This window comes from Nicotiana tabacum, chromosome 6 (assembly GCF_000715075.1).
Source record: "Nicotiana tabacum cultivar K326 chromosome 6, ASM71507v2, whole genome shotgun sequence".
Taxonomy (NCBI): domain Eukaryota; kingdom Viridiplantae; phylum Streptophyta; class Magnoliopsida; order Solanales; family Solanaceae; genus Nicotiana; species Nicotiana tabacum.
Genome location: NC_134085.1, coordinates 32,672,152 through 32,696,662, shown reverse-complemented (window position 1 = coordinate 32,696,662; position 24,511 = coordinate 32,672,152). Strand labels below are relative to the sequence as shown.

The 24,511-nt window shown below is 36.8% G+C and overlaps 3 protein-coding genes across 4 annotated transcripts; 1 reads left to right on the top strand and 2 right to left on the bottom strand.

Moving 5' to 3' along the window:
• Positions 1–8,604: 8,604 nt before the first annotated feature.
• On the bottom strand, positions 8,605–9,060 carry LOC142181758 (uncharacterized). The gene has a single exon (XM_075255268.1). The coding sequence runs from the start codon at positions 9,058–9,060 to the stop codon at positions 8,605–8,607; it is 456 nt and encodes a 151-aa protein (XP_075111369.1).
• A 5,035-nt stretch (positions 9,061–14,095) lies between these two features.
• Positions 14,096–20,344, top strand: LOC107763091 (eukaryotic translation initiation factor NCBP-like). The gene is given in 6 exon segments (NM_001324781.1): positions 14,096–14,341; positions 16,927–17,022; positions 17,135–17,239; positions 17,364–17,441; positions 19,653–19,772; positions 19,896–20,344. Coding segments are annotated over 6 exon segments (681 nt in total). The 5' UTR covers positions 14,096–14,191; the 3' UTR covers positions 20,028–20,344.
• On the bottom strand, positions 19,960–24,285 carry LOC107763090 (superoxide dismutase [Cu-Zn] 2). 2 transcript variants are annotated; one of them, XM_075254667.1, is made up of 7 exons: positions 24,097–24,285; positions 23,892–23,993; positions 23,389–23,484; positions 23,241–23,272; positions 23,077–23,152; positions 22,322–22,375; positions 19,960–21,156 (listed from the first exon to the last, which is right to left on the bottom strand). In XM_075254667.1, the coding sequence occupies exons 1-7, from the start codon at positions 24,176–24,178 to the stop codon at positions 21,044–21,046; spliced, it is 555 nt and encodes a 184-aa protein (XP_075110768.1). In that variant the 5' UTR covers positions 24,179–24,285; the 3' UTR covers positions 19,960–21,043. The 2 variants fall into 2 exon arrangements, with proteins under 2 accessions (XP_075110768.1, XP_075110769.1); XM_075254668.1 differs by lacking the exon at positions 19,960–21,156 and adding an exon at positions 21,322–21,567 and having other exon boundaries at positions 24,097–24,271.
• Positions 24,286–24,511: the final 226 nt, after the last annotated feature.

Below are 24,511 nucleotides of genomic sequence, written 5' to 3'. Positions count from 1 at the left end.
AGGGGCAAGCATATGGTACTTAGAGTCGTACTTGTGACATTCTTTTGAGAGAGATGAGCAAATGTTTCATGAATCTTGGAATTGAGCGCTACATTCTTAAGTGAGATATACTAATGGAGAGTAGAGAAGGAGGAGTTTGGGATCCACAATGACCTACATAAAAGAGCAAGCTTCCTTCATGAATAAAGTCAACTCTTGATGCTCAAGTGTCACATTAGAAATATCTATGCTTAAAAATTCAAATTATTGTCTTGTTGATAATTCATAAGTGTTGTAGGTAATTATTGGTCCCAATTGATGTGTGATTGATGTATCTTAGATTAGCTGGAATAGCTCTTAACTTGTGGAGGTAGGAATTACCTTATTTGCTTAAGGATAAACAAAAGCTTAAGTTTGGGAGAGTTGATAAGTGGGGATTTTGACTACTTATTAACGCCTTTTGTCTTTCATTTTAGTCAAAAAATATTTAATTATATTCCCAAAAACTGATGAAATATGCTTAATTGCAAGAGTATTGGAAAATGAGCCACTAAGATGAAATTCAACTCAAGAAGGAGTGATCTGAACTCAAGGACAAAATCAGGCACAAAAGCTCAAAGTGCGGACTGTAGATTTCCATCTGCGGCCGCAGATTGTGAAGGAAAGTTATCAGAGACCAAGTGCAAAGTGCAGTCCACACATGAAATGTGCAGCCGCAGAAGCTATGCAAGAGCATAAGTTCATAGAGTGTTCCTTTCAAGTATTGAAGGAAGTGCGGACCTCACAATTATTGTGTGGTCGCAGAAGTGAGCTACGCGGCTGCACTTAGAAATATGGTCCGCAGAAGAGCTCTATGCGGCCGCACCCAGAAATGTGTGGACCGTAGAATATGAGAGATGTGGCCACGTGTTAGAATTGTGCGGCCGTAGATTCAACTCCTGTCCAGACCGAAGCAAATTACGGAACACATATGGAATTGTGCGGCCACAGAACCTCCGAAGGGCATTTTTGTCCGAAAATTTCAGCTTTATTTGAAAACTCCTGTCAAGTTTTTGAACATTCAAAGTGTTGTAGCAGTTTTTCCTTGCTTCTTTAGGCAACTTTAGCTTGTTTTGGTGATTTAACATTGGGTTTTTATATTTTAATCTTTCAATATGAGTTTTATTATCTTTTCTTATTTGTTTTCTTATATACCCATTATGAGTAGCTAGATTCTCACTAGGTTTGTGACCCAACCCTAGAGTGTAAACCTAATGGGTGTTTGATTTATGGATTGTTTATGGTTGGGTGTTTATAATTTAGCCTTGTTCTTGCTTTTAATTGTAGAATTAATGGTTGCAAATATTAGTTCGTGCCTGTTTGACTTGGTCTCTACTTGAGAAAGAGAGAGACTTAGTCTAGGAAAACATGGCAAACAAGAAATTGGAAAAAAATCAAGAGATTGATAGTCACAATTAAAGGGTTGCACCTAAAGATAGCAAAGCCCGACTTGAGCGGTTTATCATCTATTTTGTTCAATACCCATTTGGACTTGAGAAAACCAAATTGGGCAAAATCACTCACTTACCGAGAGGTATTGAGTGGTTACTTGAGTGTTAATAGCTATAATACACCCCGACCAACAAAACAAGCTTTAAAGTTTACAACCCGTTAGGCAAACACCTAGGTGAAAGCCACAGTCCTAGGCCTTTTACATTATTTGAAAACAACAACAAAAACAATTTCTTAGTTTCAATTATTTATCTTGCAATCTTAGTTTAAACAAGACCTAGAATCAACTAATTTTGTAGAAGTGTAATAAGATAGTTCAAGCTCATTCACCATAATATATACCTCTAAATCCCATTCGTATAACTCCCTTGGAATTCGACTCCGACTCTCTATTGGGTATTACTATTGCATTGACCATTTCATAACCTCAAATTTAGGTGTAACTTGTGGAAATTGACCTTGACTCTCGTTAGATATTATTATTGCAATCGACCGTTTCATAACCTTGATTTCAGGTGTGAATTGGATGAGAAAGAGGTCTGGGAGGACCGATTCATCAGTCTAGCTGCCTTCACTAGCTTCCGTGAGTGGTTACCGGTGAGATCACTCACTCTTGAGCGACACTTCCAACTGAAATACCTTGACAAGTACAATCCAGCAGTCTTGAGACAGTTCCGAGAGCAGAAGGTGTGGTTCACCCAGAGTGTAGTGGATGCAAAGGAGTATTTGTCCAGGAATTCTAGCCAATTTGGCGCACATAAAGAAGGGACCAAAGTGACCAAAGTAAGGAATATGAAGGTGCGGTTTGACCAGCACACCTTAAACACCTACTTGGGGTTTGAGGATGTTGAGTCTGCACAGTACTTGGAAAAGCTGGCAATGGGAGATGCAGCTCACCTATGGCTAGATGAGATTCTTGCAGCCCTGGGGTCACCACCACCATGCATCACAGTAAGAATTCCTATTCAACGGAATATCCTGAACTTTGAGGCACAGGGATGGAAGACTTTTGTATGCAATAGACTAGACCCGTGCTAGAATGAAACAAACTTTCCTATCCCGCAGGCAGTTCTAGTCACCTCCATTATGGCCGGGTACCCAATCAATATGGGTGTCATGATGTCGACAACATATCTGTGGTCACTAGGCAAGCTGATAAACACCATCACTGAGTACCTTACGGATGCACGGGTGGAGCCGAAAGATTTTGATACGAAGGTGAGGGTGAATAAGCCCTTTTTATGGTATTCTCTGATAGATGCACACAACCCTAAGAGAAAGAGTCAGCCAACTACCATCATTGGCCAGTATGATGAGCCATTGGTGGTACCTGTAGAGACAGCCGATATGCCATCCACTTCAGTAGAGCCTTCAGCCAGTGCAGTTTCTATGCCCCCACTTTCAGCCTCAGTGCCTTCCACCTCGGTTTTGAAGCTGGTGTTTATGCCTACTACTCCATTATCTGTGCTACAAGTCTCCCAAACACTAGCAAGCCTCAACAACTAGATGCAGACAGCCATTGCAGAGCTACATAACATATCCAGTACTGTTGCAGCACATACATCCATTCCGACACCCCAGATTCCTCCAACAGTGGAGGAGACATTGAAGAAGATCTTAGAGAACCAAAACACCATGATGAACACTTTAGTAGAGCACGAGTTAGTGATTGAGGAGCTGGTAAAGGAAGTAATGAAAATGAGAAAATCCCAGGCTTCCAAGAAATCAGTTGACAAGCTCCGGAGAGAGGTAGCCAAGATTATAGCAGCTGGAGATCTTCCATTTGACGTGCTGATGGACCCAGCTCTTTCAGCACCAGCAGCATTAGCAACACCATCAGCTCCAGTGGCACCAGCTGGCCAGTCTAAGGAGCCAGACCTACCTGCCAACACTGCTGAGGCGGTAAGCCAGATGTTCACCAACCCAGCTACTCCCAGAGTCGAGGATGATGAGATCCAGTTAGAGGAGACTGAAGGCGGTGATGCTGTTGTGGACACATAGATGTCCAAGGCAACATAGGGAGTCTTCTTCACTCTTACCCTTCCTTTATTCTTATTTTGTTATGGGGACAATGCTTATTTTTATTGAGGGTGTAGTTTATTTGATCTATTTTGATGATTCTAAGACAATTGGTTTGTAATAAGAAAAACAGTATTTTCTTCTTTCTCCTTATTCTGTATATATTCTCTCTTTTCCTGTCTCATTATGTATATTCATTACACTTTCAATAGTTTTGCTTTTTAGCTTCTTTATTTTATTTTCTTATTAGTTAGTATTTAATTTAATACCTTCTTTTTAATTTAGTAGATTTTTTTATATTTTAGTGGATAATAAGCCTTTGGTTTTCTTAATGTCATGGTTCTTTCCAAAGGTAGTTTTTGTGAACCGGGTGACTCTTCCCAGCGATGGATGGCGTGACAACCTTCATAAGGGATTAAGTCCGTCTTTGGTGTCTAGGTAGTAATAATAGTAGTAATGAATAAAAGACCTAATTGAGTCATGCTCAAAGAGTCAAACATGCTTCACTTGGTACCAACACACTTAACTACGTGCATATGATTAGAAACAAGGTTTTTGGAACGAAATAGCTCTAGTTAGTGACCTTGTGACTTTTGTGTTGACTTAGGTAATCATTGAGTGGTTTAATCGAACCATAGTGATTTTCAATCATGAATATGGTCGTTTTGGGCCGTCGACTCTATCCTCGTTAACAATCCAACTGCGTGAGAGGTGAGATGTTTTTGTTGCAAGTCCAAGAACCCGTGCAAATGGTATAGAACTCACCCCGATTGTGTTTCTAGGCAAAATTTTATGTTTTTATTGGCTTGAGAAGTGATTATAGGCTCTCCTTGACCTGCTTGGAGTTTTCCATTACACACAAATATTGTTATCCCTAGTCAACCCATTTGAGTCTCAAACCTTTCTCATTTGATAACCATGTTACAAGTCTCTACACATTTTGTCGTGACCCTCTATTGGCACCCGGGCTTTCCTTAACACTCTTGTGAAACAATTAGCTAAAAAAAGTAAGTTTGGGGAAGAAACGAGGAACTTGAAAGAGGTATCAAGGAACAAAAAGAGGAAAAAAATGATGAGAAGGAAAGTCAAGAAAAGAAAAATGCAAAAAGAAAGTGAATAAATTGAAGAGTTGAAGGGATTCAAAGAAAAGTAATGATGCAAAGCATGGATAAATCAAAGAGGGAGAAAATGAATGTCATGATCAAGAAAGAGTGATGTTAAGTCTCTCTGGTTTTCCCAAGGAAAAGAAAATGCCTCAAAGAATTGGCAAAGCATGAGCCGAGAATAGAAAATAGAGTGCTTAAGGAAAGATGAACCTGTTTTATCATAGCATATCCAACCTTAGTCCAAAAGCTTTCATTGCATTCCGAAAATGCCTTACGTGATTTCAAGCCGAGTGAGCTTACATTGGTGGTGATCTACATGAGGGGCAAGCCTATGGTACTTAAAGCCGTACTTAAGCCGTACTTGCGACATTCTTTTAAGAGAGATGAGTGAACCTTTCACAAATCTTTGGATTGAGTGCTAAAATTCTTAAGCGAGATAGGCAAACGGAGAGTAGAGGAGGAGGAGTTTGGGATCCATAATGACCTACATGAAAGAGGAAACTTTCTTGATGAATAAAGTCAACTCTTGATGCTCAAATGTCACATTAGAACTATATGTGCATAAAAGTTTAACTTGTCGCTTTGTTGATAATGCATAAGTAGTGTGGGTAATTGTTGGTCCCAATAGATGTGTGAATGACTCACCTTTGATTGGTTGGAATGGCCCTTAACTTGTGGAGGTGGGAACCATTTTATTTGCTTGAAGACAAACAAAAACTTAAGTTTGGGGGAGTTGATAAGTGGGGATTTTGCCTACTTATTAATGCCTTTTAGCTTTTGTTTTAGTCCAAAAGCATTTAATTATGTTCCTGAAAACTGATGAAATCTACTTAATTGCAGGAATATTGGAAGATGAATTCTCAAGATGAAATCCAACTCAAGAAGGAGTAATCTGAACTCAAGAACGTAAAAGACACAGAATCTCAAAAGTGCAGACCGCAGAATATCATATACGGCCACAGATTATGAAGGAAAAGTCAGCAAAGTATCGTGCATAGTGTGGATCGAACATGAATTGTGCAACCGTAAAAGCTGGGCCAGGAGCAAAGTTCAGGGAATGTGCATTCCAAGTCCATCAAAAGTGCAGACCGCACAAGAATTGTGCGGCCACAGAAGAAGTACTATGCGGTCGCAGATGTAAAAGTGCGGACCGCAAAAGAGCAAGATGCAGCCGCAGTTACAAATTTGTGGATCGCAGAAAGAGTGTCGTGCGACTGCAGATCAGAATTTTGCGGCCGCAGACTTCCACTCTTGACAAGTTGACGAATTCTGCGGATCGCACACGGAATTGTGCGGCCGTAGAAACTCCCGAAGGGCATTTTTGTTCGAAATTTTCAGCCCTGTATAAATAGATGCGTTTCATAATTTTAGGTTAACTTTTGACATCAGCAACTACAGTAGTCGTTTCTCTTTGCTTCTTTTAGTTGTTTTTCATATTTTGGGATACTTTAACATAGATTTTATCATTTTTATTTTACAATATGAGTTTAATTAGCATATCTTCTTCTATTTCTTCAATTTCAAGTATGAGTAGCTAGATTTTTACTAGGGTTGTCACCCAACCCTAGTTTGTAAACCTTATGGGTGTTTAATTTAATGCTTGTTTATGGTTGGGTATTTATTATTTAGCCTTGTTCATGCTTTAATTTGTGGAATTAATGGTTGCAAACATTAGTTCAAGCCTATTTGACTTAGTCTCTACATGAGAAAGAGAGACTTAGTCTAAGAAAATTTGGCTAACAAGAAATTGGGTCAATTGAGAGATTGATAATCCTAATTAAAAGGTTCAACCTAGAGATAGTAATAACCCGACTTGAGCTTTTATCAACCGCTTTGAGCAATACCCATTTGAACTTGAGAAAGCCAAATTGGGTAAAATCAATCTCAGGCCGAGAGGTACTGAGTGGGTAACTGAGTGTTAATAGTTATAATACATCCCGATCAATAAAACAAGCATTAAGGTTTATATCCCATTAGGCAAACATCTAGGTGATGTTCATAGCCTTAGGCTTTTTACAAAACTTGAAAAATAACAAAAATAATTTCCTAGTTTCATTTCTTAACTTTGCAATCTTAGTTTAAAATAGACTTGAAACAACACCAATTTGTGGAAGTGTAAATTGATATAGTTCAAACTCACGTACTATAATATATACTCATAAATCTCATATATAGCTCCCTGTGGAAATCGACCCCGACTTTTGTTGGGTATTACAATTACAGTCGATTGTTTCATAACCTTGATTTGAAGATTGGAAGATTGGGCCTGGTTGAAGGCTCCCTATAGAATAACTTCTTATTTTTCTTTATTATTGTAATTCAACTATCATGGTTTGTAATAACTTGTAAACAACTGATTGGGGTCATAGTGAAATTGGGATGGGTTATGCATGCTTAGTTTAAATAATGGGTAGAAAACATGCTTATAGGCCTTTACTTACTTATTTGTGCAATAAATATCCTGTATAGGACATGCATCTCATACAATTAGAGATCCTGTTTTTAGGCCCTTTACTTGCAGCCAGTTATCATACTCATTTTGTAATCATGATCTGTTAATAACCAACAAGTAATTGTCATAAAACTACTGTTGCATTCTCACTAGCATTTAGATACCATGTTCTAGGACTTCTGTGTGCATCAGACACCATGTTACTTAGGGTTTTATTCTGCCCGAGTTGCAATTAGTTGAACGCCTCACCAGTATAGTTTAAACCGTTAATACAAGCTTGGTTAACTGTGTCCTTTTAAAACTGGGATTAAATATGCATGTTCACCCTTTAAGATAATTAGGCAACGCATACGACGCCTTGACAAACTTTAGGCCTAATAAGAATCGATTAATCATGTTCTTATCAGTTTAAGATTAACCAGCTTTTGTTTAATTTGAATTCTGCCGCTTTCATTCCTGTTGTGACTCTCTGAAATTCACTCTTTTACTTAAAATCCACCTCTATCTGGAAGTAAGTTTTTTTTTTGAAATAACATATCTACTCTCACTGATTTTTCTGATTCTTGCTCTGTTAAGTTTTCAAACTGCTGGGCTACCTTTTCTGCCCAGAATCATGTTGCTTTGATTTAAACTATTGTATTTTCAAGTCTTTACCTTTTCAAACGAGGTTTTAACAGTTCCCTTAGCTTTTTACTTACTCAATTACTGTCACTTATTCCTTTTCTCTAAAACTTTTATCCTTGAGACCTTAAATGTGTTAGAGACGTGCTAATACATGTTTACTTGTAGAGGGATCTGTGAGCTTTTATTTGTCTTTGTATGCCCTTTTATGTGCGGTCATATTTGTTGTGTATGTCGATTAGCATTTTATCCTTTAAACCTGAGGGTTCAGCCTACTCCTTACCCTGTAGGATTAATAGTCTCAATGCCTCCAATACTGATAGGATTGGGACGGGTAATAGCATGCAATAAGTAACGATACCATTCCGTGCTTTAATACCTTAACGGGGTGGAAAGGGTAGAATATGAATATGATGACCGGTGCGCTAATATCACGTGCGACCCCTCTTTTGAGGAGTGATTGTTGGATATTGCATTGAAGTGATCCATATTGATCATAAACCTATGACCCCCTTCCCTTTATTTGTTTTCATCTCTTCTTGTAAAACTCTTCAAATTCTTTTTCATAAATTTCTGCCATCTCTACTTGCCTTCAAAAGTTTTCAACCTAATTGCAATGTTATATGCGAGTCCTTATTTGAGCCTTGATTGTTTACTTGTAAAGTCACAATTATAGCATGGCTGGGAACCACACTTGTGGATCTTGAGGGGTGCCTAACACCTTCTCCTCGGGATAATTTCTAGCCCTCACCCTAATCTCTGGTCTCTTCATCTCAAATTCTTTCTTAAAGTGTCCTAATGCACTATAATCATTAGGTGACGACTCTTCAACTTCTAAGACCCAATTCTCGAAAGGGAATAGAGTTGTCCTCCCAATGTCGTATACCCGATTTCGACCCACGCGTAGAAAAAGGGGGCTTCGACAACATGGCGACTCTATTCCGCCAGTTCTTCCCCATTCACCTCATCTAAATTTACCAGACATGCAGCAAGAGGGTCCTCAATAGTCAGCATCTCATCATCAGCTTCTACGATTACATCCACGGCATCAATAAGAGAACAATTGGTGAATTCACTTGATCGCCTCATAGATTTCTGCACATTGAATGTTATCTCTTCATCGTTCAACCGCATCTTGAGCTCCCCAGTCTCACAATCAATAAGAGCTCTCCCAGTGGCAAAGAACGGCCTTCCCAAAATTATGGAAGTCTCTTCATCCACCTTGCAATCTAGAATAACAAAATATGCAGGGAATACAAATTTCCCTACCTGAATCAACATATCATCCAAAATACCAGAAGGACTTTTCACGGTCCTGTCAGCCAGCTGCAACAACATAGAAATGGGTTTAGCTCTTCCAATACCCAACCTCTTATAGATCGCCAAGGGCATAAGATTTGTGCTAGCCCCCAAATCACACAGTGCTTTGGCGAAAGCAAAATTACCAATGGTACATGGAATTGTGCTTTGGCGAAAGCAAAATTACCAATGGTACATGGAATTGTGAAACTCCCTGGATCGGACAGCTTCTCAGCAATTGGTCTTGTCACCACCGCACTACAGGTCTAAGTCAGCATCACCGTGGCCAAGTCTTTGAACGAGATCAAGATTTAGCTCCACAATCGCGATGCACTACTGTGCACCAAAAAATTACCAGTTGCAACTCAAATCGAAATGCTCAGAAACTATCTCGAAACTCGTTCGAGCCCCTCGAGACCTCGTCTAACCATCCTATAAAGTCTTCATATCCTCCACGAATTTTTTCAAGAGATTAAAACACAAATAACAATATCAAAACCAAGCATCAGAGATTAATCCAAATTATGGAACTCTCTTAAGTTCATGAATTTTAACTTTCAACTAGAAGTGCTAGATTAACCTTGACCTACTAGAGACTCGAACCGAATATACGTACAAGTCTAAAATCGTCATACAAACCTATTAGAACCTTCAAATCATGAATTCGGGCTTGTTTACCTATAATGTTGACTTTGGTAAATCGTTTTTTAACTTAAAGCCTCTAGTTGATAATCAGGTATTCCAAATCACTCTCGAACCTTTCGAAAATCAAACCAATCGTACATGCAAGTCATAAAATATTATATGAATCTACTCGAGGTCTCATATCACAGAATGAGATGGTAGAACTCAAAATAACTAGTTAGGTTGTTAAAAAAGGCAATGAATTTCAAATGATGCTCTTTGTTAGGACGCTTGTAGGGCCAACTTTGATGTGGTGTGTGAAGCAAGACACATGAAAATGGTTCAATTGGGATGATTTAGTAAAAGATTTGTCAAGCAATATGGGTCATGGTCCTCCAATAATACTCCTAGAAGTTGCAGTTGCAGTCCATTGAAAAGGGAATCCATAGAGTCTCTCGAGAGTTTGAAATCAAAGGAACCTCAAGGAAAAGTAGTATAACCAACTTTCGAGCTTGGCAATTCGATTGAGACAAATGAAAATAGTGGTCGTTGAAGCACCAAGCCCTTCGCCGCCAATTCCCAAAATGAGAAAACTTCAAACTTTCACCCCATTGAATTAACGGTCTTCATACATATGTAAAAGATTGAGATTAGCTGGGATCTTTCAATCGAAACCTCCCAATCTTTCCCCTTTATTTAATCTAGCCAGGAATTGCACCTTTCGCTCGGGCATGACAGGTCACACTACCGATGAGTGCTATTATTTGAAGGAGGAGATCCAGAAGTTGTTAGATAATATAGGGCCACTCAAAGACTAGTGCCTCGCCCTCAGTTTGTATGGTATGAACCTCTAATTCTCATCCCTATATCGAATTTCACCAAGTAGCATATACACAATTTACCAATCCAGCTCTTCCTTACAAACAAGCAATGTAGAAGAACCATTAAACATATGAGTGTACCTCCTAGAAGAAGAATAGTTGGGAGATATGAACTAAAAGTTAGTTTTAAAGTAGCCATATCTTTTGGGAATAGTTATGTATTTTTGTAAGCTTAAATGAGAAAACTCTTTGTATCCTTAAGTTTCCTCTTTTGTAGTGAACTACACCAAGCCTGTTATATATACATGCAACCCCATATCGGGTTTAGCCCTTTATTTTAAAACTTTCAAAATCTTTATTTTATGTAGGAACTACACTGGTTTGATTTCTGTTTCATCATATCTTGATGGAATATGTAGGCAGCCTCATGCGAGTTTGACCCTTTTAAAAAAATAATCTAAATTCTCCTTTTATGTAAGCAAACAACATTTTAACCCGATTCTCTTGCTGGAATACGTAAGCAATCCACATCAAATTCGATCACATTTAGTAAAATTACGATTATGAACTTGGAACTACATTTTGGCTTGATTCCCTTGGTGAGATACATATGCAGTCTACATAAGGCTCGATCTCGTTATAATAGAAAATTTTATTCGAAGGAACTAGGGCAACATTTTAAAATGCAATTTGATTGATCCTGAAGACATTGAGTATGATTAGATAGGACATCATGCCTCAGAGAAATCACCAAAAATGTCATCCTTAAGACTGTGGTAATTTTTGGAATACGCTAGAGTCAACATGGACAAGGACTTATGCCAAAACTATAGCTTTGATTTTCCACATTAGTAAACCTTTCATAAACTTCCAGTAGATTCACTTTCTTTCATCAAGTCTCGAGCGTCTTCCACTAAGATATCAAGTCATTCTCGTGTATTTGTTTTACGATTTTGGGTCATCTCTTCTAGGGCTCCTATTCAACCAAATTATGAAATGATATATTTCATCAAATAATTTATTCTTTTTTTTTTTGCATTTACTTCATATAGGTTGAATACTCCAACACTTTACTTTTTGTTTTGTATAATTTTATTTTCTCTAGGTTGTCGAGCCTTGAAAATTATTTTGGCTACGAATCTGCATAAAGGATGAATCTAAAATAGCAATCCAATTTAAAATATTCAGTATCGATATGTGATTGTTACAAGCACAAAATGGTACCAAGGTAAATATGGTGCGAAGAAACGTGTTGGTTAATCTGGGAAATACTTTCAACCTTCTTCAAAATACAACCTTTGCTTCTAGCTCTACACGAAATATTTGCATAACCATATGTCCTTGCCCATGTCCTACCTATACAATCTCTCCACAAATTCTATCAACCTACACTATCAATTAAGTCTTGATGATTTTCAATATTTAGCCTTCCACAATCGCGGTATCTTTTGGGGAAAACAAGCAAGACATGCATTATGCAAACACACAAGACATAGAAACAAAATTCAGCCAAGTAGCCATAAGGATTTGGACAATGAGATCCACAATTTAAGAAAAACCATTGAAGAAGAACTGCATCCAGGAATTATCGAAGTCTAAATTTGTGTCTCCATCCGAACGTTGAGTTTCGACCAATTTGCCAGGGTGCAAGCTGCCAAAGTTTAACACTTTCAATAGGATTGGAGATCCCGTCGCTCATTTAAAGGATTATTATAGCAGATTGATTATGATTGGACATGATGAGGCCTTCCGGATGATATTATTCATTCAAAGTTTATCTGGATTGATAGTCACTTGGTACACCAAACAAGACTTTAGAAAATGGCAAATATGGGAGGATATGAGCCGCGATTTTATAAACAATGAGTTCAACATCAGAGTCGATCGTCACATGGCCGATTTTCTTAAAGTAAAGAAAATACCTCATGAGTCTTTCCAAATATATGCCACTCGATGGTGGTTAGAAGCTTCAATAATACATCCTTCATTGCCGAAGAGAAATTGATATCTACCTTTGTGAAATTCAAGAAGGCACATATTTTGATAAGTTGCTCGAAATTTGTGCGTGCAATTTTTTCGATTTGATTATAGTTGGATAAGAGCTAGAAAGTGGCATTCAAGGAGGAAGAATTATAGATAGCTCACTAACTAATAGCCTGTTTGGCGAAGCTTCTTTTGAGGTAAAAATACTTTTCTTGTCAAAAGTGTTTTTTTCTAAAATTAAGGTGTTTGGCCAAGCTTTTGAAAAGAAAAAAAGTGCTTTTGAGGAGAAGCAGAAGCATAGCCTGTTTGACCAAGTTTTTTTTTGGGCCAAAAGTGCTTTTTTAGCCAAAAGTACTTTTGTAATTGAGGTGTTTGGCCAAGTTTTTGGAAGGAAAAAAATGATTTTGAGGAGAAGCAAAAGCAGTTTTTGAGAAGCAGAAAAAAGTAGCTTCTCTCCAAAAACACTTTTCTGAGAAGCACTTTTGAGAAAAATACACTTAGAAGCAGTTTCCAAAAGCTTGGCCAAACACTAATTACTGCTCAAAAGTGCTTTTAAAATTAATTAGCCAAACATAAACTGCTTCTCACCAAAATCACTTTTTTAAAAAGTACTTCTGAGAAAAGCACTTCTTAAAATAAGCTGATTTTAGAAGTTTGGCCAAACATGCTAGCAGTTTTGGAAAAGCAGAAAAAGGTAGCTTCTCTCCAAAAACACTTTTGAGAAAAATACACTTAGAAGCAGTTTTTTAAAGCTCGACCAAACACTAATAGCTACTCAGAAGTATTTTTCAAATTAATTAGCCAAACACAAACTGCTTCTCACCAAAGTACTTTTGAGAAAAGCACTTCTCAAAATAAGCTAATTTTTGCAACTTGGCCAAACGGGCTATAAAACTATTAACCAAACCTCCTAACCAAAGATCTACAAAGCAAGAAGAACGAAGATCACTCAGTTGCCAAAATTATGCATCAACTACTATGCGGAGGGATAGTTAATTAAGTGACTTCCTAAGTCTTCAATTGGGAATACATTTTTCAATTAGGTAGATGACCTTGTAATTATAGTAAAGAATACAAAATATATCAATTTTTCTTCTACTACTATTTTGATTAAAATTACTCCTAGGTGTTAATCAATCTCTTCTTTGGTCGATTTTCAACCTATTATCCATAATCGATCCTTTTTTTAGTGGATTATAAATTACCTACGTGGTCTATTAGCAAGCTATAGTCAATAAAGCGACTTCCTTCATGGTCGATCAAAACCTATTATTGATTATCAACCTCCTACTTGGTCATTTATCAACTAATGATCGCTGATCAACTTTTTTTTTGGTCGTTTATCAATCACAAATTAACCTTTTTTAGTTGTTTATTGACCACTTTCTTGCTAAAAAATTATTTGTGCGAATTCTAAGTAACATGGATTTCAACCTATGATCGATAATTTACCTCCTCCTTGATCGGTTAAAGTTATTTCCTTGATTTCAAATTTAGAGGAAAAAAAAGAAAATAAAATAAAAGTATTTTAATTAAATCAAGACTAATAGATGGTTAGTCGGCAGCGTAGTGCACTAATAAGATAACGCGGGTGATCCGACCCGATTCATTTTGAAGAAAGGAAGCCGCAGTCGAAGTACAATCGTCTTCTTTGCTTTCATCTTGCAGTTTGTTCATTCTATTACACCCAATAGGATAACCGCCAGACACCAGAAAGCCGGTGAAGTATATTCTTATACATAGACGTGTAGATAGCTGTAGATTGTAGATATATATAAAAACTAGGGTTTTGATTAATGGAAGTGACGGGGGAGAAGAGAGAGTTGGAGAAGAAGAACTTGAACAATACTCCATCTCCGACGACTGATTCCTTGACGGCAGATAGAGAAGCCAAAGATCTCGAACGCGTTGCACTCGATCTCAAAGCTGGTCTTCACCCTCTCAAGGTTTCTCTCTTTTAATTGGCTAATACGCTTTTTCTTTTTGCGTTTTTAAAATTGTTTGTTGATTTTTACTATTATTTGTTCATCTGTTGGACATGGATTGGTGCTTTTATTCTTTATTCTTATGTGAGGTGTTCTTTTGTAGAATTAATTTATGAGATACATATCTTTCTTCCATATAGTTTTGTGAAATATAGTTATGAATGCAATATAATGATCTCTATACTGTTTGGCTACTCTTTTGAATTGCGAGAGTTAACTAGGTCAAACTTGTGTATGAAATGCTCGTTGATGCCTTTATGGAGTTGGATGGGACGGAGAAATTGTTACTGGGCACTTAGCTAGGAAGTAACCTCTTTGAGTAGAGGGGGAGAATACATGAACCCGGAGAAATCACTTAGTTAATAGAATGAATGCTGATGTCCCATCTGCCTAAGCTTTGGCGGTCAGAGTTATTTAATACTTTTGCTGGTGGGAGGTAGCAGGTATCTAATCAAATAGTCGAGGTGCATAGAAGTTAGCCTGGACACTACTGTCATTAAAAAAAGGAATGCTAATGATTCACCGAAAGAATCACCACCATTAAGCATATATGAAGAACTGCAACATTGGAGCACTCTGATTAGTGGAACTTCTGGAAAATGGATTGGTGATTTCTCACTGAGGACAATATATATGAAATAGCGATTTCTGATTTGACCCAACGAGGGGATTCACTGCCTAAATTGAAGGCAATCTTAATGCCAATGATCACAGTATAGCTTTGTCTATTCTGGTTCTCTCATTTTCTTCTGCCAGTTGACTTGTTTAGAGATATAAAGCCTTCATTGTCTTCTATGATCCTTGACTCTGAAACAAAATTCAAGTTTTGCCTCTTGTATGACAAATTTAGTAGAACTTAATACTGTAAAAACAAGATGGAGAGCATATCTTCCAACTTGGAGTTGAATATCTTCTGTTGGACTGTCACTTTTTTATCATTTTAAGTATTTATTCATAAGTTAGGTGCATGTACTAGCCTTTCTTAATATATTAAGAAAAGCAATAGAAATTCGATTATCAGTTAGAGGAGTATTTTAGTGATGAACTTCCAAAATCTTTTCCTGTTCTTTGTACATCTATGAACATTTTCCTTACTAGGTTGCCTTCATTTTTAATTTTTTATTTTAGATACTTGTATTACCTTCATTTTTATTGTTATTTTTGAACACTTTTATAATTATTCCCTTGCTAGGTTGCCTCGATATGTTGAACAATTAGAATGGCAATTGATACGTGATCTACAAGTTAATTGGTCTATTCTAATTGCAACCTGATTATCTTGCCTAGTTCAGTCAGATGATTGCATGATAACATGATCTAACGTCCTTTATATTTAGGGCCAGTTTGGGTAGGGTTATGAGAATTACTTCCGAGTTATTTGAGTTATCATTAGTAATAAGATGATGATTAATTAAAATGACCAGTTCTTTAGGCTGTATTCCTTCTTAGTCTAGCATTGCATGTTTAAATAATTCTAAGTGAAATAATTAATAGAATTTTTTTATCCAGTTGAATAGGCTCTAACAATACTGCCACAAATAATTCTAAATGCAGATCGGTTTTCACATGGCAGGAATTTCACATATAAAGTCTTAAAGTAGTTACATCTTTTTTACAAACTACAAAGATACAACAACTGCGCTTAAATTCTAAGCAAGTTAGGGTCGACTATATGAATCCCCACTTACCATGCATGTCAAGCTCATCTCAGACCAACAACAACAACAACAACAACAAACCCTGTATGATCCCAACAGGTGGGGTCTGAGGAGGGTAGTCTTGGGGAGGGTAGTCTGTACGCAGACCTTACCCCTACCTAATGCAGGAAAAAAAAATACTACAAGTTCTCTATATCTTCTATTGTCATATAAATCTATATTCTGATAGGTTTAATCTCCTAGAAAACATATGACCTATAATAAACATACCAACGTGACTAAAACATATTCCTAACTAATTGGTATTGCCTATATATGTCTTTTTCTTCCATTGTGTCCTATTTGTTGCCAATTCCAAATGGATTCCAAGAGATTGTAGTTCTTATGAGACAACTACATTCCATGTGATTTTAGGTCTACCTCATCCCGTTATAACACTGGCCATTGTTTCACACCTATGAATTGGTGCATTTGAAGGTACACGTTTTCGAGCCATGGAATCACCACGGAGTAGGGTGCCTACATCATACTCACCTACGGTGCGACCCTTTCCCGGACCTACGTGAACACGGGATGCTTCGTGCACCAGACTGTCCTTTTCTTTCATCTTCTACAATGATGATGCAGAGGTGTCTTTTGTTTTCCTAAGTTGTAGGAGATTATCTGGATTTGAAATTGCACAAAATCTATGAGGATACTTGCACAACAACTAAGCACCCTGTTATGCCCACTTGGCCTCTTCCATAGATATTAATATGACAGAGATCATAATGACAGTATTCTATGTGTACAATTATATATCTGTCATGTTTTGTTGTTCATTTTTGCTATTATTATGTAATATCTCTTGTTTGTCTAGGTACTAACGTTCTTCATTCTCATGATCAGCACAATTTTGTGTTTTGGTACACTCGGCGGACACCTGGGGTTCGAACTCAAACATCGTACGAGGACAATATCAAGAAAATTGTTGATTTTAGTACTGTAAGTCATTTTATTTGTAGAAAATTTGTTTATACTTGAAGTATCCATCTTCTTTTCAAAAGTACTTGAATTCGGCTCCTTTATAAATGTACTTTGCATTCCTTATCGGTAGGTCGAACGATTTTGGGTTTGCTATTGCCACTTTGCTCGACCATCAACATTGCCAAGCCCAGCTGATTTGCATCTTTTCAAGGATGGCATTTGTCCATTATGGGAGGTAAAATCTTGTGATCATGCTTCTAACTGCTGTTTTTTGGTGTTTTCTATTTCATTACAAGTTTGTATTATGGACATCTCGTACTGAGTTAATTTTCTGATTATATTCTTTAATGTTTATGAAGGATTCTGCTAACTGCAATGGTGGAAAGTGGATAATTCGTTTTAAAAAGGCTGTCTCAGGCCGCTTCTGGGAAGACTTGGTAAGTGAGCTATCCTAGGGTGCTTTTGCTATGCGGAAAAATGTTTTCTGGAAAATATTCTAGCAACCAAACACTAGAAACTGAGTTATTTTCTGTGGAAAAAAAGCATTTTCGAGAAAATATTTTAAAATTTTTCTGGGGAAAGTCTTTTTCCTTCATAATTATCTTGACTTTTAATTTCATATCATTGCTTTAACCAACACTTAGACATTATTATCAATTATTAATACTCAAAATTTCATTAAAACCACTATCTGGTTTGCTAATATTTATTAAAGATTATTACTAAATATTTTTCAAGAAAATTTTTCACTCTCCAACCAAATACCGGAAAACATTTATCAGGAAAATGGTTTGTGGAATATAAGTCATTAACACACCATACCAAACACACCCTCAATGTTAATTCCATTTAACTAGACTTCTAGTGTTATTGATAAAGATATTAAGAGCAGAAGCAGTATAATATCTAATAATTAAATTATACGGTGTCCATGATGTAAGTAGTGGTACTTTCCAGGTATCCAAATCGAATACCAAAATAGACCGGTGCCTTTTAGCCGAAGGGGTTGTTTGGTTCATGGGATAAGGTGTGATATCCTAGTTTAGACTTTGGAATTAAATTTAGTGCTATTTGTACATCATATGCCCCTTTACAATTTATAATTTAAGAAAATGACCTTTTTCGATCTCTTATGTTTAAAAGACAAATCTCTCACGTGGAAAAGTAAATTTCCCATGTGTAAAAAAAAGGTAGATCATAAAACTAAAAACAAGTATGTAAAGAGCCACAAAACCAATTGACCCTTTAGTGCTTTTTTATTTCAAAGCGCTCTGATTCTTCGGCTGCTCTTACACTCAACAAGATTTTCGCCAAGCTTCTTCAGTTCTAAGAGAGACAGAAAATAAAGCTTGAAAGAGGTGAATCAACTTCTCCTTCTTTGCTCTCGCTGCATCAACATAGAATATGAGAAAAATAAATTGGTTTCTTTATTCATTTTCTTTGAGCCATTAGCATGTAGAAGTTGAATTCCCTGATAATTCATTAATGGTCTTGAGATATAGATTAAATTTGATCAAACTTACTTTGCTATTACCTAAATTTGATATACTTTATTTATAATTAAAAAAGGACGACCACTTCAAGATATAAGAATTATATCTAATCAATCTAAAGGATGACTTTGAAATTTTTGCTGCATTTGCTATCTCAAGACCATGAATTTACAAATTAAATTTATCTATTTTAGGATACTTCTGTGATAAGTAAAGATTGATTTTTATTACAAAAATATCAACAATAATTATTATTTACTCATATGTCGGTTCACGCTAAAATTGGAAACAAGAAATTTATCCAGCTTCAAACCAAGCACGTGTCTTGGATTATACATAGTATATCCCATTTTTAATCCAATGAACAAAAAAAAGCAATAGTACTAAATAATCTAGGATTTATTAATCCCAGATAACTTTTTCCGCCAGCCACGCAACCCCTATGGATGCTGAGATACCCCTATTGGATTTTGCTATCTAGCCAGAGAGTATAAGCATTGAAAGTTGATTTTTGACAGTAATTCATAGACCTGTGTTTCTCATCTTATTATCTTTTACTTTCTGGCTTCTTCATATTTCTTTCAACATCCCAATATACTACCCAAAATTTTTTAGTCATGTATAAGATGTCCTTTGCATGTATAGAGTTCATATATTTGCTTGGAGTTCTTATACTCGCTATTGTGAATTTACTTAAGTTGGTGTTGGAGGTTGTATTAAGATTGATACTTTTGGATATTTAACCATCGTCGTTCTGAAGTCACTGTGTCGCTAATTTTTTTATTTTCTATCAGGAGTATCATTCATATTTTATTAGCTATCACCTTAGGTAATTTTTGGTGAATTTACACCTTGAATAATTCTTTATTATGGAGAAAAGTGTTTTATTTTAAGTGTACATTCTTGTTGGATGAATTTATGTTGCTTCTTCCTTTGTCAACTAAAAGGAGTAAAATGGCTAAATAACCATTAGCTAGATGATGTGAATGTAATAGCAGCAACTATTAGTAGCTGTATAGGGATAGCAAGATCACCAAAACATTGAAAGATGGGTGACCGCCTGCACAGTTAATTTGTACATCCTCAGATCATCAGGGTCTGTAGTGCTGCTTGAATTCTGCTTCAACTTCTAAATGTGATATGGCTCTTACCTAGGTTCTGTCCCTGGTGGGTGATCAGCTTGATTACGGTGATAACATATGTGGTGCAGTTTTAAGTGTTCGTTCCAATGAAGATATATTGAGTGTGTGGAACCGCAATGCATCAGATCATCAGGTTATATACCTAACCTTTATGTAACTCATTCTTTTCATGTGAAGATGTAAACATGCTTCATTTCAAAAAAAAAAGAAAAAGAAAAAAAGATGTAAACATGCTTAAATCCCTTTGCTTCGCCAGGCTGTGATGGCACTCAGAGATTCAATCAAAAGACATTTGAAGCTTCCCAGTAGCTATGTCATGGAATACAAGCCCCATGATGCTTCTCTTCGTGACAATTCATCATACTGCAATACTTGGCTGAGAGGATAGACTTGCAACCGCCCTCTTTGCTATTGAAGCTGCAGGAGCTCAGATTGCAAAGTATTATTTTATTTTGTTGGTCTTTGGTCAAGCGCAAATCATGACAGAAAATTGCTGACTGTGGTGCAAAGCTAATAACCAGGGAGAAACTTCATTCAACTTGACTGTCTGATGTTTTAGTGTGCTAGATTTTCTATATGCTTTGTGCTAAGAGATATTAGCGAAATTTTTGCCTTGCAATATGCATTCGCTACCAGTTTTTGAAGAAGCGATGTTATCTCAAGTGCATATTACGACAGCTCTGTCAAGTTACATGTCACTTTGGCGCTTTACTATCTCTTGGAGGTCTGATATACTCAATAATCCCTCCTTATATCAACTGGTTATTTCCTTTCAACTACCAAACTAGGTCGAGCAAACTTTAAAAAGCAGAGAATAACTGTATCCTGACACTGCAAAAAGTGGGCATCCCCTGTGGAGAAAGCATCATCACAGGGTGTAGAACTGCCAAACTTAAATCTCGCAGGATGTGGTTCCACAAGGGCCAGTACCGAAGAGGTAACTTCAGTTCTCATGGTGTACTAGCAAGGTTCTTGCTGTCCAATTCGAGTTAAATTTTCAGGTAACTTTCACCAGAGCAATAAATCTCTTTTCTTCAAACTGATGCTATTGGTAGTGAGAAACGTCCGTTGGAGTATACTCTCTTTATTCCAATTTATGTGACATATTTATTAGTTCACTTATAAAGAATGACACGTTTATATATTTGAAAACAATTTAGTACTAAGATTTTCATTTTATTATTTTACCCTAAATTGGAAGCGTTTTTATAATCACAAAAATATTACGTATAGAATATATTTTTTTGTGGTAATTTTACGTATATAATATTTAAGACCACAAGATTCAAATGTCTTATGACCAGACATATTATGACAAGTTTCAAGAGTCTTCCTTTTTTCTTAAATTTCATTTAGCGTCAAATTACATTACATAAATTAGAATGGAGGGACTGTTACGTAGCGTTAGCTGGCAGAGGTTAACAAACAAGTTCCAACTATAGCTCCTTCGTGCTTGCCTTTTGAGTGTATTTCAAAACTGCCCCACAAAGGAAAAAGGATTGCTCCGTTCCTTTGATCTACATGGGAAGGACAAATTTACACAAGTAAGATCACAAATATCTAAAGCCAACTTAAACAGGCAACTTCTGAAAAAGAAAAGTTGCGCAGCGAAGGTTTTAAGGTTCAGTTAGCTCCGATTTGAAATAAGAAGATCACGAGTAGATGTCGTTGGGCAACCTATATATCATTCTAGTCAACAATTATATTCTCTCTTGGATTGTTGAGACATTTATCCTCATTCTTAGGCATGCAGTTTCTATGTTTACAGCCCTAATGATAAACTGATACTGATGCCAATTTCTGAAGATAATATACAAAGGTAAAGAATGTCTGAAAGTTAAGTATAGCTACAACGAGTACTTTGACAGGAGCAACATGATGAAGTGAGTAACACAAGTACTAAACAGATGACTGAAGCCCAATAACGCCTGCAGAAGACAGGTGCAACAGACATCAGTGCCACAGAGAAACAAAAAGGGAAAATCCTAAATAAGGACAAACATAGATTTGCAATGTTTTTCATAGCTCCGGATCTTATTTGCTGGTTATTGTTATTGCATGTCATCTATTTTATAGTTTTCATGATGTTGTTACTATTTCTATGGTTTATGTTGGCGATACTAATGAATTGTCTCTTCTTGTTTTATTTCCATCTTCCTGAGCCGAGGGTCTATCGGAAACAGTCTCTCTGCCCTATCGGTGTAGGGGTAAGGTCTGCGTACACACTACCCTCCCCAAATCCCACTTTGTGGGATTTTACTGGATCGTCGTTGTTGTATAGATCTGCAATTTCAGAAAAAATGTAAACTTCTCCATCGATGTAGCAAGTTGGAACTTCAAGTATAAGCAGCAGTCATTAGCTGGACCTAAAAGTTGGCACTAGACATCAAGCTAAGGCTCTTTGTTGGAGAATACAGCAATTTAGGTTCAAGTTCATATCGAGCCGTACAATTTAGAAGGACTAATTAATTAGCTTGAAAATCAGTATCACCCTTAAGTCATTTTAGTAGGCTTGTTCTATTTAAAGTTGGTCTATCTTTTCATCACATAATCCCTTAGATTTAACTTGAGCTAATAACATGCTGTATTTATGTCTCTAGCTCAACACAGGAGACAAATTTAACAACCACCAGTACGCAGATATTACCGTAATCTCAAGGAATAGAGAGAAAATGTAATTACCACAGCCAACTCTTGCACCGGCATTCCCAGTTGACTTACTAAGTTCATGTCCACCTGATGAAGAGTTGCAATAATTAGCCAGATCTAGACTCAGAGAGAAAGACATACTTCAAAATACTTTGATTTTTATGCTAAACACATAGAAAGCATGAACAATGGCTTTAGATGGTGCATTTAACCTCAAGAGAAATGAATAGTAGACCAGGTTTCAAAAATGATATTAGGAACCAAATGAAGAGACCTCATAGATGATAGGGCGTACAACAGTCTAAAAACATCCTCAAGGGGGAAGGGGTTGTTCGTAGTCTGCTTGTTGCACGAGAACGATATGATTAATGGTCACAATCCATCACATCTAATTGAAGAAAAGCAGCAGACAACAGAAGTTGGTGCTTTGCCCGAACAACATATTGTGTGCTATGAAATAAATCTTTACGGAAGAAGAAATAACAAGCTTTGCCTCAAACAAGCTACTTAATCCTTACTTGAAGATAGTTTACTTGATTAAGATGTCAATATTACAATTTTGCACAAAACCTCAACTGAATTCCCATAAAACAGAACATCAAGAATTATCACCGTGGTATTGTACTGTACATTATCTTGAAACCACAATAAAGGGTGCATAAGTTCTGCAAAGCAGCTTATACAGCAAGCTGAAAGGAAAATTGTAATGGACTCTGTGCAACATCTTGAATGGACTTCCATCATACATTACTCGAAAAACATAAAATATGTTGGACCAAGAACCATACCTCTTCCCAGATCATCAGGATCAGCATGCACAACTACTGCCCTCCCCAAGATGGAGTGTACTCCACTAAGCGGAATCTAATTACAGAAAAGAAAAGTTGGCATTAGTATTGTCAGGCAATATTTCAGCTAACTACAAAACTTCAAAAAAATCCAATAGTAGTACCAGCATATCTGAAATTGATATCTCGGCCACCCCTTGAGTGAAAAAAAAAAGAGCAAAAAAATCATAAATCTCTCAAGGGACAATCTAATTATAGCTCAACTTGGAAATTGAAAAATATGAATTGTGCATGAACAATAATAAAACTAACCATTAGGACCAGCAACAATGTTGCCTAAATCGCCCGCATGACGCACATCATCAGTGGGAGCTCCATGATCCTTCTTAAGTGGATTAAAATGAGGTCCTAAACACTAACGAGTTTTAAGTTGTGTGCATTGACGATGTAAAAAGTATTTTACACAATCAGGTAATACAAAATTTAATTGCAGGTAACTCTCTGTAACAGCATTGAAGGGTAATCTTTAATTAATTGGTAGCAACCTGTTATAATAGTTTAAATTATACTAATTGTATTATTACACTATCAGTACATAAAACAGTACAGAAGTCAATCTCCCCCAACCCCAAAAAGAAATTGCACCATCAAATAACAATAGCAACAGTGGCTTTTCAGCTAAACAGAAACCCCCAAAAGAATCTTGAAGTATTACAAGAAAAAGCAAGCATCTTGAACTACACAAAGAGGGGAGGGGGGGGGGGGGGAGGAGAAAGCAGAACAAAAGAAGTAGAGCAAAGGAGGTAGCTTTTGACCAGTGGAATTGCAGCCATTGGTAGTATCGCCCAAAGCATGAATATGGAAACCGTGAAGACCTGGAGCGAGACCAGTTATTCTTCCTCTCACATGGGTAGAGCCTGTATTGGATACCCAAATCCATGATTACAACAACAGAGAAGAAGAAGAAACATCATTGATACGCATAATAAAAAGATATGGGGGACAAAAATGGGGATTTACCGTTGGGTTGTTGGATGAACTGTAAGGAGCCTTTGACGCTATTGTTACCAGAGATGACAGCCACTGCTTTCAAGGCGCCCATTTTTCCGTATAATATTCTCACTCTTTCTCCATTTTTTTTGTCTGTGTTTTGGGCTTGTATAAGGGTCAGCTGCCAGGTGCCTGCCACGCAGCCATTTATCTGTTGGTCCTTTTTTTTTTTTTGCTTCGGGAACTCAAAATTCATGGATAAATTTCATTTTAGATAAAATATCCCATTGATTCTGATTTCTCCGAACTCATAATCATTACTTTCTCCCATCCCTTTTACACGTTCTTTTGCTAAAAATTTGTTCCAAGAATTGCTAATTTTTCCTTCAATCATGTTAAGAAATTAAGCTCAAAAATAATAATATTAAATACGAAAGCAAGAAAT

Coding starts and splice junctions, on each gene's coding strand:
- LOC142181758 (XM_075255268.1), bottom strand. CDS start 9,060: ATGCCCTTGGCGATCTATAAGAGGTTGGGTATTGGAAGAGCTAAACCC.
- LOC107763090 (XM_075254667.1), bottom strand. CDS start 24,178: ATGGGCGCCTTGAAAGCAGTGGCTGTCATCTCTGGTAACAATAGCGTC. Junction 23,994..24,096: donor GTTCATCCAACAACCCAACG/GTAAATCCCCAT, acceptor TATCCAATACAG/GCTCTACCCATGTGAGAGGA. Junction 23,153..23,240: donor TATCAATTTCAGATATGCTG/GTACTACTATTG, acceptor TTCTGTAATTAG/ATTCCGCTTAGTGGAGTACA.